This window comes from Arachis hypogaea, chromosome 1, assembly GCF_003086295.3.
Source record: "Arachis hypogaea cultivar Tifrunner chromosome 1, arahy.Tifrunner.gnm2.J5K5, whole genome shotgun sequence".
In the NCBI taxonomy this organism is placed as follows: Eukaryota; Viridiplantae; Streptophyta; class Magnoliopsida; order Fabales; family Fabaceae; genus Arachis; species Arachis hypogaea.
The window spans coordinates 4,579,159-4,594,936 of NC_092036.1; the positions used below are offsets into that span (position 1 = coordinate 4,579,159).

Below are 15,778 nucleotides of genomic sequence, written 5' to 3' on the forward strand. Positions count from 1 at the left end.
ACCCTTCAATAAGTGATCTCAAATCTGCCACAAATTACCATTACGATTGTTAAGCTCACACTTGGGAAGGTACATATAATATCCATCCATTAAACTTATTTCATATATATAGATAAAATTCGATAAATTAAAGTTGACCACTTACGAGTAGTAAAATATATTTAGCTATACTTGGCAGCCATGAGAATGCAAAAGAAGCAATATTTTACTCATACAACAAACACATGAATGGTTTTACTGCTCTACTTGAAGAGGAAAAAGCAGCTGAGATAGCAAGTAAGTGTAATCATCATATTTATAATCATTAATCATCCTTTCTTAAGCTAAGTGTTGTTTAAACAATTTAGGTTGTCTTGTATATCTTCCCATCTTTTTAAAATTATTATAATACTATTTATTTAGAGTTATGAACTTTTTAAATAAAATTTTAATTTACAAATTAAACAGGGTATTTTGTAGATAAAAAGGATTTTTTTTTTTTTAGAAAATCCAAATGTGGTGTCTGTTTCTAAGAACAAAGGGTACAAATTGATGACTACAAGGTCATGGGAGTTTTTGGGGCTTGAAAGTAGCAATGGAATTGTTCCCAAAGACTCAATTTGGGAGAAAGCAAAATATGGGGAGGGTGCAATTATTGCTAACATTGATACAGGTGAAGTCACCTTCTTATCCTCTTAAGCTTCTATCTAGTCAATAATCTCCATTCTCCACTAATATTAATGTCAAAGAAGGAGGCTAATTTATTTATTTATTTTTTGGTCTCATTGTATCATATATATATGTAAGATATTTTTCTCGAGTGTTTGATCAGTAGGATAGTATGTGATAGATAATCTAAACTAAAGGAGCATAATAGAATATAGTAATATACAGATAATTTTCCATATTTGTTACTGTGTCATGAAATTCATAATTATTCTCCTTTTTTTTACTTTCTAAAATTTTATCTACTAAAACATTACATAAATACAAACAAAAAATTAAAGATGTTTATGGATCAGATTTGATCTGTATATTCGCGGTATTTACTCGAATCCGATCTAAAAATTACGAATATCGATCCGATTCACAAGGCTATCGGATCGAATCCGATCCGTACACTAATAGGATTGTATTGGGAATTTTATGAAAATATCTGCATTTCATAGATCCGCAAAAATAAATAAATAAGTATTTTTTTATGTTCTATTTTAACTAATAATGATCATATATCTTGTATTATTTTATTTTTATTATTAAAAAAGTATATTTAATAATGTTTTAAGAGTAAACATATTTAAAAGGGTAGAAAAATAATATTTTATTGATATTTTTTAATAAAAATGAACTTTTAAAAATATTTATATATTTTGCGGATATATTCGAGATTCGATCCAATCTGATCTGCAAATGTGCAGATCGGATCGGATCTAAACTTAAAAATCGTGAATATTAGATCCGATCTGATTATTTTAGTTCAGATCAGATCGAACATTTTGTTATATCTGATCCGATCCGCATTCACCCCTACAAAAAATCATTCATATAGGTTTCTAAACAAAAAATTAGGACCGTCAAAATGAATTAAACCCATCAAACTAACCCGTTTAAATTTTGGGTGTCCTAATTAATCCAAAAAAAAATAATAGGTTAAATAAGTTAGTCCACGCCATAAATGGGTGGGCCATTTACATTTTTTTATATTTAAAAATTTTTTTTTGCCAATATGAATGTTATTGTGATATTTAAATTAAAAATAAAAAAAATATGAATGTCAATTTATAATATTAGTGAATATATGTTTATTATTTATATTGTAAGATATAAGAGTGTTTTTCTTTTATTTAAACCATTTTAATGCTCAATTAATTTTTTTGTCATTCAAGCATACTATATAGTATATACACAACTTTTCTTCTTAAATATATATTTTTTTAATTTTTCATTACATTCGACCTATTAACAGAGTATAAAAGAGAACATTCAATGATTATTAACCCATTCTTTTCGACATTATTACCATCAAGAATGGGGTCATAATCAAGAGATACAAAGCAAAATTCTCAAATAGTTACGAGACACAATAAAAATAAGGAATAATAGTATAATACAATACTCATTTTCAACCACACCTACATACCATTTGAATGCTTCAACTGTTCAACACCTATTGCATGCACGTTGAGTATAAGGTCCACTACAGTCCCCTGCATATATTTATATAACTCCAACAGGGACCCGCCAAGTTTTTTTTCTTTATATAGAAACAACTCAAAACTCAAAACAGCCCAAATCCAATACCTATTTTAGAAATATAATAACAAAGAGCAAGATCGAAGGGGGATTGGGCTTCAAAGACTTAGAAATGCAGAATATAGCGCATCTTGCAAAACAAGCATGGAGAGCTATGAAGAATTCAGATGCAATTTGGGTAAAAATTCTACAAGCTGTCTATTACCCAAAGGGCAGTTTCTGGGAGGCGCAAGTTGGGAAGAATTCTTCGTGGATATGGAAAAGTATTCTGCATGGACGAGAATTGCTAAGGAGGAAAGGAAAGTGGAGTGTTGGAAATGGGTCAAAAATTAATATATGGAGGGATAATTGGATAGCTGAAGTAGGTAAGGTGTTGGGGAATGGTAGACAAGATAGTCAGAAAGTTGAAGAGCTCATTGAATAGGGAAGGGGTTGGAATGAGAGCAAAATCAGAAGCATGTTTTCGCCAGAAATTTGTGATGCTATTATTAGAACCCCAATTAGTTTTGTGAATAAGGAGGATAATTTATACTGGCCTGCAAGAGATGATGGTATATATACTATAAAGACAGGTTATTTCGCAGCAAAAGGAGAATTTCAATCTTGAGATCATGGAAACCCATCCACAAGCGATGCTAGGAGGGAGTTATGGAAAGAAATTTGGAAAATGGAAATTCCCGCTAAAATCAAATCATTTTTGTGGAAGGCAGCCCATGATATCGTGCCTGTAAATTCAAATTTGTTCAAGAAGAGAATTGCTGGGAGTCCTATATGCCAGATTTGTAATAAAGAGGTGGAGACAACAGAGCATGCATTATTGCTATGTGAGTGGACAAGGGCTGCATGGTTCGGAGCTGATTGTCAGTGTATTCCAACAATAGAAACAGTTACTGAGTTTGGAGACTGGTTTATGACTATCATACAAAAAATCAAATCAGTAGGGGAGGAGGAAAATAGAAGAATCAGTAAAATAGGATTCTGGTGTGGGAGATATGGAAGACTAGAAATCAGAAAGTGTACCAGCAGCAAGAAATTAATCCTAGCTGGACTATAAAGAGGGCTAAACTAATGGAAAATCTGTTTTGGAGAATAGCGGAAAAGAAGATAAATTTAAAAGAAAGACAGGTTCAAAAAGGAACGAGAGAGGTTCGTTGGAGGCCACCCCCTGCGGATTGGATCAAGGCAAATGTGGATGCTTCTTTCAAAAAGAATACAGGCAAAGGAGCTATAGCAGTGGTGTACAGAGATAATAGAGGAAAGATTTTATTAGGTTTCACAGGATTAATTCAAGCAAACTCAGTCACAGTAGCAGAAGCTCTAGCAATCAGACAAGCTATAATCATTGCAAATAATTTGTTCATGGAAAAAGTTCTCGTTGAATCAGATAATCTAAAAATCATACAAGCAATCAAATCCAAGAGTCCAATTGGTGAAGCATGGGCAATTATTCAGGACATTCAGTTGTTATTGGAACAATTACCTGGTAGGGGCATAACTTGGACTCCCAGAGAAGGAAATCTTCTTGCACATAAAGTGGCCAGAGAAGCAGAATTAGGGAACCTTCATTCAAATTGGAGCATGCAACCACCATTAGAAATTCTGCGTATTATGCACAATGAAAGTAAGAAGCAATAGAATGAGCAAGATATGTGAAGAGACGAGCTATATAGAAACATCACCTGTTCTCATATTTCATTGATAATACAAAAAAAAAAAAGAAAGAAACGTCTCTTAGCCAGAGCATTTGTGATCTGAGGCAAAAGCTCTAAGTGTTACCCAGAGTGACTCAGTCCAAAAAGAGGATGGCCCAGGTTTTGGCGTGAAAACAGGATTTCAGAAGTGAGTCGGGTATCGCCGAGCAGCAAGGATCCCATGAAAGGTGCAGGAGCCATGTAAACGATCGATCAAGCAGCTTAGGTGGCGGTCAAGTGCAGAAGATGGCGGTCGAGCACTGTGTCCGTTGATTCAGGGGATTCGAGTTCGAAGAGGTTGCCGTCCACCTCGCCAGAGCTCAAATTCAATGCAGCCTGGCATCCACCACCCAAGGATTGGATAAAATGCAACATTGATACACAGGCAATGGTTTTACATGAATCCCAAGACAAGAAAATTCACTGGCTCATGAAGTAGCAAAAATGACTTACACATGCAACCTACAAACTAATTGGAGCTTCAACTCTCCAACCCTCCTCAGGCTATAATAAAAATCATCGAGGAGGAATCACAACTCTGCAGGGCTTAACTTCATAGACATAGGAGGGATCCAATTTGAAGCGCAGGGAGTCGAGATTTTGCAAGAGCTTCTCATTGCTTCTAGCAACTTTCAGGGGTACAGAAGAAGGACATCAATCAGCTTCACAATCCAATGAATCCTCATAGTTGGTGCTGCATCATTTGAAGGAAAAAGATAGGAAGATGTGTGTGCGCTTCAAAATAGATTGAATGAATTAGGATTTTTAGGTTGGGTTGGAATTGGACAGATTGAATGAATTAGGATATTTAGGTTGGGCTGGGATTGGGCTGTGTTGTTCTTTTGGGTAGCTCGGGCCTTAATGGCCCTTGTCCAAAAAAAAAAAACAAAAAAAAAACAAAAAATGGAACAGTAATCCCTCCCCCTCAACCTGTTACATTCTTTCAAGAGCTCTTGGTAGGCGCTCTGTTCCATCAAAGGCTTGACGCTCCTTTTCCCGTCCGACCTCTCATTCTTCTCTCAACTCTCTTATTATTAGTTATTATTAAATTATTTTTTTACCTTAGTCCATGAAAGTTTAGTAATTCACAAATTCAGTCCAACAAAAAAGATAAATTCAATTACAATTTTAGTTTTTATTATTTTATTTTTATTTTTAGTTGTTCTTATCTTATCTTTATTTGCTTTGTTTTTCATAAGACAATGTTATATATATATATTTAGTTTTATCCTTAAAAAAAATAACAATAAGTACAGATTTTTGTATAAATAATTAGACAAGGGGTGGAGCCGATCCACTTTGAACAGTATCTTCCAAAATCAGAACTCTAATCCTAAATAAGATTCTAATTTAAGCAAAACAACTACATACTGTCCATTTGTGAGAGATAAATTACAAAGGTTGATTCATATTAAATTGGTATATTTTTACTCTGATTGGCATGATAATGATTCACATGAAAAACCAAGCATTTCCAATCCTTTTAAAGTGATAAGTGCAGAACTTCATATACATCTTACTCCAGGAATTTATACAAATATTAAAAGAAAATAGCATACATAACTGAGACAGTATTTCTTTGAATTGACAAAGTTTTAGAAAACGGAAAAACCATTCCCAAAAAATGCAAATACAACTTTAGACTATTTTAGTCGTTAAAGTTTAAAGTTGAAGATATTATAAACTTAGCCCATTACTTGGCATGCTAACAACAAATTATCTCTATCGCAATATCACAGTCACAAGTTTAGTTTCATATCTCCTAAACAGAAAAATATTAATGTTGTTGTTGTGCTACCCAACCACAAATTAAAGAAACAATCACAGGAGTGAGTTTTTTTAGTTCAGAAAACTGATATCTGATAAGAATTTAAAAAGCTAGATTCAAGTCAAGGCAAGTTGCGGCTAAACTGACAAGAACAAAGGAATTCTAAGGCAATTAAATCAATAGTTAGAATATATATTAGAATTCAGTCAAAATTATTCGATGTGACAAAGCATATTGATATTACTAAGCCTATAAATTCACAGGACAAGCCCTATTGCAAATATCTAGTAGCTCAAGCCAATAAACCAGTGTTTATACCAAAAAGGAACAGCAAGATTCATACGAGTGATCATAACATTATATGCCAGTTTACAATTCCTAGACAATTATATATTGTTGTGAATGATTTTAATATTTTTCACTAATAAGCGAGACCTCGGACTATTTTGCACAAAGTTTCGGTGTTTTCCTAGTAGTTGGCAGCCACGAACAATATTGAAGAATGATAACATATTTTCATCTTGTCTTACCTCAATAACAAGTGTTGTGTAGTCACCACATTCAACACTTTTTTTTCAAGGTATGGCCAACTAAAAATTGGATGAGTTAACATGAAAGCAGCGAAAACCATAGAGAACAATCCTTTAACTGGATCATTTGGGGTAGAGGGATCGATCCAGTCATACAATTTAACATGCATTGATCCATATAAGAGCTTGCTGAACACTGTCATTCCAAGATGATTATGCAGAGGAATAACAGATGAAGGGGGCATGCAGAAAATTCCTATCTACAAGGGATAAAATTATTGATCAAACTTCATGTAGTTATATTATAAAATTGCTAATTATGACATAAAGTTGATGTGGAGCTATGGAACTTAATATTTACAGAGAAGCTGTTGGACTCATGTAAATGCAAGTATTTGATTGGAGGTAATGGTTGAATGCCCCCATTATGCTCAAGCATTGCTCCAGACCAGTTCCTAACCGCTTGTGGCTCCTGTTCAAGACCAATATCTGATGGCTTAATTTTTTTGAGTTTGTATTTGAACGAGATCATAATATTTTAGTTTATATAATACTTTTAATTTAGATAATATTTTAAAGTTTATAAATTATAATTATGTTTTAATGTATTTATTTATATTTTATTTATTATTTTATTATAAAACAGTTTTTTCGTTCAACTACAATTGAACTGATTGAACCTATAAACCAATAAATTAATAACTAGAATGGTTTGATGATTGGTTCGGTTTTTAAACTTTAATTTGTCGTAGTATTTAAATTGTCTAATTTATCTTTTAAAATAAAAAATAAAATAAAAAATAAATTATTTAAAATTTATTAAATATCATTTATCTATTTTTTTTAGTAACTTAAATATATAAATATATATATATATGATATGTTGAAAGTTGAAACCCTACCCAACCCCAGATCACAGTCTCTGCGCCTCTCTATCACACGAGCACGAGCCTCCTCTCCACTCAATCTCTCCAGCTCTTCGCCACCTCCTCTCTCTGAGTCCCTCACGGTGTCGTCCCTGGTCTTCCTCCGTCGCAGCCGCCGCTCACTTGACGGCAACTCTACTTCAGCAACGCCTCTGCTCAGCGAAGCCGACGACGACTCTGCTCTGTAGCCGGCCGCCTTGCAATAAGTTAGATGTTTCTGACTTTCTATTAATTGAGAATATATGTGTTTTGATTTTTATTTGATGAAATTGCTATGAAATTGAGATTAAGTTTTGAATTCTATTAATGTGAAATTGGGTTTAGGTTTTGGATTTGGATTCTCTTAACGTGAAATTGGGTTTAGGTTTAGGGTTTGGATTCTGTCAATCGATAAATTTGGGTGTAGAGTTAGATTTTGTTGCTGTGAAACTAAATTTAGGGTTTGGATTTTTAACTGAAAAATTGGAACATTGGATTATAATACTGAGTTTATTGAGATGTCATTGTTCACTGGATTTTTGTTCCTTTTTATTTTTTTCTTATCCCTAGTTAGAATGTAAGATTTAGTTTATTTCAAATTTGCCTATGTTCATTTTATTTGTTGGTGGCTTAGTTTTGTTTATTCTTGTAAAAAAGTATATATTTATTTTATTTTATTTTTTGGTAGAATATATTTTATAAATTATGAGTCATGTTTACAATTCGTTTTTCAAATTACGATTTTGCACTATCTTCTGAGTTCAAGTAAAAACTACGAATTGACTTCTTTGATCTCAACCCTAAACTTGAAATGATTATAGGGAATTTCTGAGTTTGGGATTTTTTGCCTTTTTGTTTTAATAAAAACATTATAGGGCACTTCAGGTCTTGGCAGATTTATGTGTTGTGTGTATGTCGATAACTGTGTTAGCATGTTAGCGGATTGAGTTAGTAGAAGGTTGTGCTGATATTTGTCCAAATTTGTGTATTTTGTAATAGCAAAGATCAGTATGCTGATAGAAATTTGTTTAATATACCCTTAAATGTTTACAAACTGTTGGTATCTAGGTTGGAAACCTTGGAGTAGATTTTGCTTATGTCTTCTTACTCGTGAACCTTTAGATTCAACTTACTTTTTTTTTGGGGTCTTTTGAACAGTTGCATAATGCAGTCAAACATGGCTTTATCTTCGATGGAAGTAGAAGCTCCCCCTTCTGAGGCAAAACCATTACCTCCAAAGCCAAAGTTCGAGCCTTTGAAGCCTCATGAGATGTCGGATGGTCAGGTTCAGTTCAGGAAGGTGTCTGTTCCACAGCATCGCTACAACCCTCTCAAGAAAGCATGGATGGACATCTATACTCCCATATATGAACAGATGAAAATTGACATCCGCATGAATTTGAAGGCTCGGAAGGTTGAACTGAAGACAAGGCCAGATACACCCGATATTAGTAACCTGCAAAAATGTGCTGATTTTGTCCATGCTTTCATGATGGGCTTCGACGTCATAGATGCCATCGCTCTACTCCGTATGGATGAACTCTATGTCGAGTCCTTTGAGATCAAGGATGTTAAGACACTTAGAGGTGATCACTTGTCTCGCGCTATTGGAAGATTATCTGGTAAAGGCGGTAAAACTAAGTTTGCAATCGAAAATGCAACTAAGACAAGGATTGTGATTGCTGACACCAAAATACACATTTTGGGGTCATTTTCCAACATCAAAATTGCAAGGGATTCTCTTTGTAGCCTTATCCTGGGATCACCAGCAGGAAAGGTATATTCCAAACTAAGAGCGGTTACTGCTAGACTGGCAGAGAGGTTTTGATCTTCCTAGTCATGATACTGGATTTTTTTTGGGTCTAATTCTATAGCTATATTATGAGATGAAGTGTGATGAGGATGAGTTATTTGGTAAGTGATTAGTTCTTCAATCCTTTTTGTTTAATTCAGCTATTTGTCCAAGTTGAAATCAGAATTGTAAGTGTAATGGAATAGCTGTAAAGTTTTGTTCGATTATAAAGTAGTTATTTCCGAAGGTTCTTCAATCTTTTTCCATTTTTTTTTGTGTTCTTGGTAGCAGAAATTTGAAATGGTTTTTGTTTTTGAATAAGGCATGTCATACAGCTTTCGGGTAGAAATTGAAAAGTTAAGAATTTTATGTTCTACAGGTCTAGAAAAATTTATTGGGTAACTTCGTTGAATGTTCTGGGTATTTTTGTCATGTTTTGTTTAAGTATTTTGGTCAAACGAACTCAAATCTTCTATTGGGACTAGCTATTTCATACTTAATGGCTCTTTAGTCTTTACCATTAAATCCCAGTCCTTTTTAACCATTCAAATGCTGTTTTAAATCATTTGCATTATATCCAACAAAAAAAGTAAAAACCCATGCAAATCCAGCATCATAGCAGCATATTTTCCTTTTTGATATAACTACTCTTTCAATTTACTCATGGATTGTCTCGAGTACACTCTTTGAATATGAAACTAAGCAATGGTTTAATGGTGCATTCTTATTTCCTTATTCGCATTTAGCATTGTAAGGTTAGACCCATTCAACCTATAAACTAAGGATACATAGTTATCCACAAATTGGTTTATCAAATAAAAAGAAACTTCCATTACAGTATGAACAATTTCACAGTAAATGTCATCAGGTCTAAAATTCCAATTTTATAAATCCTGTAAATGGAATGAGTTAAAATTTGAAATCAATCGTTTCTAATAATTGTTCCTTTCAGCCCCCAAAAAGAAATCCTGCTGCTTGTTCCTCATTGCCATTAAATAATTGAAGAGCTTCTATTACTGCAGCTCTTCCAAATCCTAACTCAACAAGCTTTGCAACTTTGGCTTCAAATTCAGAGTCCTGCAACAACAAAGATTATTTAAGAGAATATACACCAACAACATTAATTAAGCCCCATCTCACTACACGAAATCCAGTCTATGAACAGAACAGAAGTGCTATATCCCAAGTTTTTATTTAAATATCTTTGAATAGTCTAAGAAACAAACATTTATAAAAGCCTTATCCCACTAGGTGGATCGGCTACATGAATCAAACGACACCATTAAGTCCTAGGTAGAATATAAAGAACAGAAACTGGTCTTTGGGAGAGTAGAATAAAGTTTATCTAATAATTGAGACTATAAGGGATTTCTTTGGTTGCTTGTTTATCATTTCATCAAACATCCTAAGAGTTTGTGTGGACGCAATTATTCCATTGGAAAAAACTACAAGGGATTTCTTTGGTTGCTTGTTTATCATTTCATCAAACATCCTAAGAGTTTGTGTGGATGCAATTATTCCATTGGAAAAAACTTGGTAAACGGATCATTTTAGATAAGCTCATCCAAACAAGCTCTAGGTACTACATTTTGCATTATGGACTAACATGACGATAGTTAAAAAACTTGTCCATATTTCCAAATTTCTTCCATAAAGGGGAAAAAAGGCAACTTGGTTCAAAACATCCTGCATTATGCAAGATCCGAGAAGGGCCGCACCCAACGAGTTTTGGGTGCAACACAGGCAAGCTAACTTGATGCTTCCTTAGGCAAGCACCTCAATGGAGAGCACGCAACCATTGCAACAAAAATCAAACTGAAAACATTTATACTAGAAAACAATGAAGTACAAGATTTGAAAAGGATAGGGACGAAGAGTACAAAGCTGAATCAGCTGGTTGAAGCTTCATAACATACCTTAGACTTGTCGCCAGAAGCTCCCCCTGAAATTGTTTTTGGAAGATCATAAAATAGGTAAGTTTCTAAGCCTTTTGACAAAGTCTAGAAGAGTGAAATTTGAGATGGGAAAAAAAAAAAGATCACTTATCTAGACATCTACCTCTTTATCAATGTATAAAAGTAAAAGGCTTTCCAATACTTAAAATAATTGTTGTCGAAATAAATTGCAAGCTTTTAAAAGACTGGTTTCGGGTTGTATTTAAATGAGATACTAGTCAATTGAAAAGTACAAAATAAGACATAAAAATTATAAATTCAGTTTGTTCAAATCTAAAGCTAGAAGATAAAATATAAACTAAAAAAAGGGACTTTTCCTTTTATACAATTACAAAAATATCCCCAGTACTAACCAGAAGACTGGCCCCTTGGTGATGGATTATTGCCCCCTGATGTAACCTGAAGGTAAAAAAAGTAATTAAAAATTTTATTAAAACAATGACTGCAATCCATGTCTTGAAGCAGATTAAGAGTATGCTTGTTTAAAATGAATATCAAATGCGTTATGGAGAAAAAGAAAAAACTAAGGGAAGCTTCTATTAAAATTTCATTAGAAACCTTGTTTTCTACAATATCATTTGCAAATAAATAAACACATGGCTTAAAAGGAGAATCTTATAACTTCAAGGGTGCTTACTTGTGCGCCAGAGCTTGAAGCCTCCTTAAACTTTTCCTCATCAAGAAACCGTGACGGTATGTCTTTCTCTGAACAGAACAAACAAGGTTAACTACTTGTCAAATCATCCACTCGATTGAGTTTAAAGAAGAGCCATGCAAAATATAGGGAGAAAAAATGGGATGACTACAAAATCCTGAGATTAGAAAACCAACCATGCAAAAATGGCACTGAAACTTCTCCACCACCAACTCGTAAAACATTATCTTTTAAATCAATTATACACTGCATTTATGAGCCAAAATTGTAAGAATAGCAGCTACATAAAGTAACTATATCGAAGGTTACAACCAAGGACGATACCTGGTGCTTTCGGAGCATATCAAGCCCAAAAAGGAACTCCATATTGGGAGAATCCAGAACTAAGAATGAGCAAGGGTAAAATATACTCCCAATCTACAACAACAACAACAAATGCACAAAATGAATATTAGAATTAAACATACCGGAACTTTACCTGCCAACGATCAGTAATTTCAATGTGTATTAAGATATCAATCTCAACCGACGAAACAAAGTCCTTCATAAAAAATCAGGATTTCTCTATCACTAACACAATCACAGAGAGGTCATGTGGAGAAAAATCACTTGCTAAACAGATATTCACAAGAAAACCATGAGACATTAACGCATCTGCATGCTTAAACTCAATCATGTAAAATATTGTTTCACCCTTACGATGAACACACTAAAGTCAATAGCATGAAACAGTCATATATAATGGATAACCGCAATACAGGAAGATAATTACCAACATTAATATTTAAACAAAAAAAGTCGCGCGGATAACCCAAAGAGAAAAATCTGCAGTTCTGCTTTTAAAGGAAAAATACATAACCAAATATAATTGGTCTCCATGTCCATGACAAAAACCAAGACATCGAATTTAAACAAAATATCATTATCTGAAAACACCATCAGGAACAAATAGACATGACTTCAATATTGGTCCTGTTAAAAGATTACCTTGATTGGAGCTACATGTATTCGACCTAATATTTCTGATTGACCAACTCCATGAGCAATACCTTTGTATCGCTGATCTAAGAGTCTCAACAATCTGGAAGATAATGTGACTATTAAAAAACTTATCTAAAACATAATATTTTAATATCTGGCAACTTATAAAACAATATAATCTAGAACATAATACAACAAGGAATTAAGAATTTTATTTCCCTCATTAATCATCTATCTGTCCATCTATCTATCAGTGTTGAAGTAAAGTAAATTTATAGCCATTCAAATGTGCTACCTAATTAGTTAAATCATCATACCACAGTTATTATACAAGTCTTGGATGCACAATCTAGTTGAACAGATTAACATACCCACAGCGCTCAGCACAACTTTTTGATATAATGGTAGACTGGGCTCCACTATCCACAAATGCCTGCAAACAAAGTGAAAATCAATGTTATCAGAAAATAATAATTGAAGCATCGAGGCTAACAGAAATAGAATCTAGATCAGTGTAGATATAAAACACTGAACATTATGAAGAATGCATTCGTTGTGATGAGCCGCTTACCTTCAGTGGGACACCATTAACCTCCATATCAACATAGAGCATAACCTGAAAAATTACATGAAAAAGCACTTTAGTATGCATAACAATGAAGCTATTAACATGGTAATCAAAATGGTTCACCTAAAATCAACTCATGAACTCATAAGAGATTACTTGTAAACTTGATTGGGGACCTAAAACTATAAGTTTACTTCGATAATCTTGGCTAGTAGCATGTAAAACAGAAGTTAAAATTCTGTACATACCACTCTAGCAAAAGCTTCAGGATTATGTTCCAATGCAGCTGCCCAGTTTTCATCAATTCCTTTCTGTGAAATGTGTTATAAGGTCAACATTAATCATCATAAGACGAGCATTATATAATGCACTTCATGTGTTAAAAAAGGAACTAACTTGGCGAATGGCAGCTTCAATCTTTCTTTGGGCTTCAACATCAAAAGGATCCGCATAGAGAAGAGCCTAGTAAAAGGAAGTCAAACAAATTTAGGAACAAAGTATACCAATAGAAGTATGTCGAGCAAAAACAGAAAATTCGGCAAATGGAAGAAAATATGGTCACCATACAGGAAACTTACAAGCTCTTCTTCTTTCTGACGCTGTAGTTCTTCCCTTTGGCGATGACGCATTCGCAAAACTTCCTGCAATCTGTTAAGATCATTCCCAAGAATAGCTTGCGCCAACTCCGGATCGCTCTGTATGTTCCATTAAAAATAGGATCAACATAAAATCAAAGAACAAGCAAGCCTATCAAGTGATTCAAACTGTCCAAAATAAATCAAGTGATTTGAAAATTAAAATATAATTGCACTTAAATCTGAAATTCTACACCACTAAACAGAAACAAAGGAATGTGCTTCACTATATTTAGTAATCATAAGAGTAACATATGATGTATATGCTTCAAATATTGATAAAGAAAAATGAACAAACTTTGTACTCAAAGAAACATTGAATTACCTGAAAGAGCTGACCTATCAAATTAGAATCACGTCTTATGTGCTGCTGGAAAGCACTGGGGTTTACAGCGGATCCATCGGCATTTAAACTCAATTCATTGGCAGTTCCACTGAAATAATTTAAATTTATCATGTTAAGTTTACCAAGTTATTCATAGTTTACATTTCAAATAAGTGTATATATATCCACAAATAAAGAATACAAAAGTCAAAGGACAAAGGCAAGCTTCATAGGATAATATTTAAATAGTTCTCCAGCAGGCAACTGCCTATTTTCAAGTGCCTAAACATCTTCCATCCTTATTTCCAGATGAATCTCAAATTCTCATTATTTCTCTATCTTCAAGTGCCTAAACAATGTAACTTCTCTATATTTCTATCCCGAGACAGTCTCCAACCACAGCCTCACTTCACACTTAAACCCCAAGAACAACTATACCATACGCAGAAGGCATTCCTACTGTGTGACAACTTCGAAAGCCAGCAAAAACGCATAGGACAGCTACCACGTAAAACAAAAGGTAAAGTTTGAAGTTCTCAGTACATTTTTTCTTTCTCTTTTTTGATAAAAAAAGAATCTCATTAAGATGAGGAGAAGGATAACGATTGGGGAATAAGGGATCCCTATACAAAAGCAAAATAAAAAAGAAAATCAACAAAGCATAGCTTTCCTATCTCACATGTCTGGGAGGGAAAGTCCTCTACTGAAGTTCTCACTTCTCAGTATTATCTCCTAATAGTGACATGTAATATAAATGAGTCATACCTAGCAGCACCGCCGCTGCTGCCACTGCCACCACCGGAGGAGACCATCATAAGCAAATCATCATCCTTCACGCCTATGGCACTTAACTTGTCAGAATTCCTAATCTCCTTCCCATTGAAGAGTAGTTGCTGTTGCTGAATAGGGACACTTGTCTTCTCATAAGGGCAAGTTTTAGCACCAAAACCAACACAACAACAATAAGAAATCCAACCACAAAAACAATGTGCCAAGAAGAGTTAAAAACAACACTAAAAAACTAAACTCATATAAGATCCATCATCTCATTGCACACATGAATCAACCAACAACACCATGCCAACAATCAATAACAGCAAACTCTCACATGAGATTTTGTTCATCAAACAATAAAATAAAACTCTCAGAGAGACGCAGAATTCCTAAATTAAAAATTTGCTCCCACCTAAGCAGAATCAAATTTTGGGGGGAAAAAAAAGCTGGGAAATAATGAAACTCACCTCAACCTCCAGCAATGCCTTGACGTTTTCCACCTACCAATTAACATACGAAAAAAGAAACCAAGAATTTAAAAATAATAATAATAATAATAATAATGAATGAAAGAAAGAATGAAAAAGTAAGTGATATGAAAGGAGAAGATGAAAGGCAAAGATGAGATCTTTGATGGTTACAGATTCGTGAGGATCGACATCCAAAGTGAGAATTTGTTCATCAGCAGTCATGACAGTGATCTTCATCTTTCACAACTCACAAGTTGCCTGTTTCTCTTTCTATCACTAGATTTGTGTTACGAATTTCGAATTACGATACGGTTGTTGTTGCGCACGAGAAGATTATTAAAAAAATTCAAGGTTAGTATATTTATGTATTTAATATTTAATTTTTTTATTTTTTATTTTTTACTTTTTTATTTTTTATTTTCAATTTTAAACCGTTGTTGAAGGTGCAAAGACTCGAAGAGAGAGAAGACTATCGAATGACTAGGCTTTGGCCGAAT

The 15,778-nt window shown here is 33.8% G+C and overlaps 2 protein-coding genes and 1 long non-coding RNA gene across 4 annotated transcripts; 1 reads left to right on the forward strand and 2 right to left on the reverse strand.

Annotated features, from left to right (window-relative positions):
* Window positions 1–3,578: 3,578 nt before the first annotated feature.
* On the reverse strand, window positions 3,579–4,628 carry LOC140184487 (uncharacterized). The gene is made up of 3 exons (XR_011881445.1): window positions 4,377–4,628; window positions 3,912–4,259; window positions 3,579–3,831 (listed from the first exon to the last, which is right to left on the reverse strand). It is a non-coding gene; the product is annotated as an uncharacterized lncRNA (long non-coding RNA).
* A 2,448-nt stretch (window positions 4,629–7,076) lies between these two features.
* Window positions 7,077–9,174, forward strand: LOC112791506 (uncharacterized). The gene is made up of 2 exons (XM_025834370.3): window positions 7,077–7,353; window positions 8,285–9,174. The coding sequence occupies exon 2, from the start codon at window positions 8,292–8,294 to the stop codon at window positions 8,952–8,954; it is 663 nt and encodes a 220-aa protein (XP_025690155.1). The 5' UTR covers window positions 7,077–7,353; window positions 8,285–8,291; the 3' UTR covers window positions 8,955–9,174.
* Window positions 9,175–9,710: 536 nt separating this feature from the next.
* On the reverse strand, window positions 9,711–15,759 carry LOC112791492 (protein DNA-DAMAGE INDUCIBLE 1). 2 transcript variants are annotated; one of them, XM_025834352.3, is made up of 16 exons: window positions 15,453–15,759; window positions 15,279–15,311; window positions 14,803–14,954; window positions 14,038–14,146; window positions 13,656–13,772; window positions 13,474–13,539; window positions 13,326–13,388; window positions 13,081–13,125; window positions 12,881–12,942; window positions 12,516–12,609; window positions 11,853–11,945; window positions 11,705–11,774; window positions 11,511–11,578; window positions 11,227–11,272; window positions 10,835–10,860; window positions 9,711–9,995 (listed from the first exon to the last, which is right to left on the reverse strand). In XM_025834352.3, exons 1-16 carry the CDS (start codon window positions 15,516–15,518, stop codon window positions 9,867–9,869), a joined length of 1,239 nt encoding a protein of 412 aa, XP_025690137.1. In that variant the 5' UTR covers window positions 15,519–15,759; the 3' UTR covers window positions 9,711–9,866. The 2 variants fall into 2 exon arrangements, with proteins under 2 accessions (XP_025690137.1, XP_025690145.1); XM_025834360.3 differs by lacking the exon at window positions 11,705–11,774 and having other exon boundaries at window positions 15,453–15,752.
* Window positions 15,760–15,778: the final 19 nt, after the last annotated feature.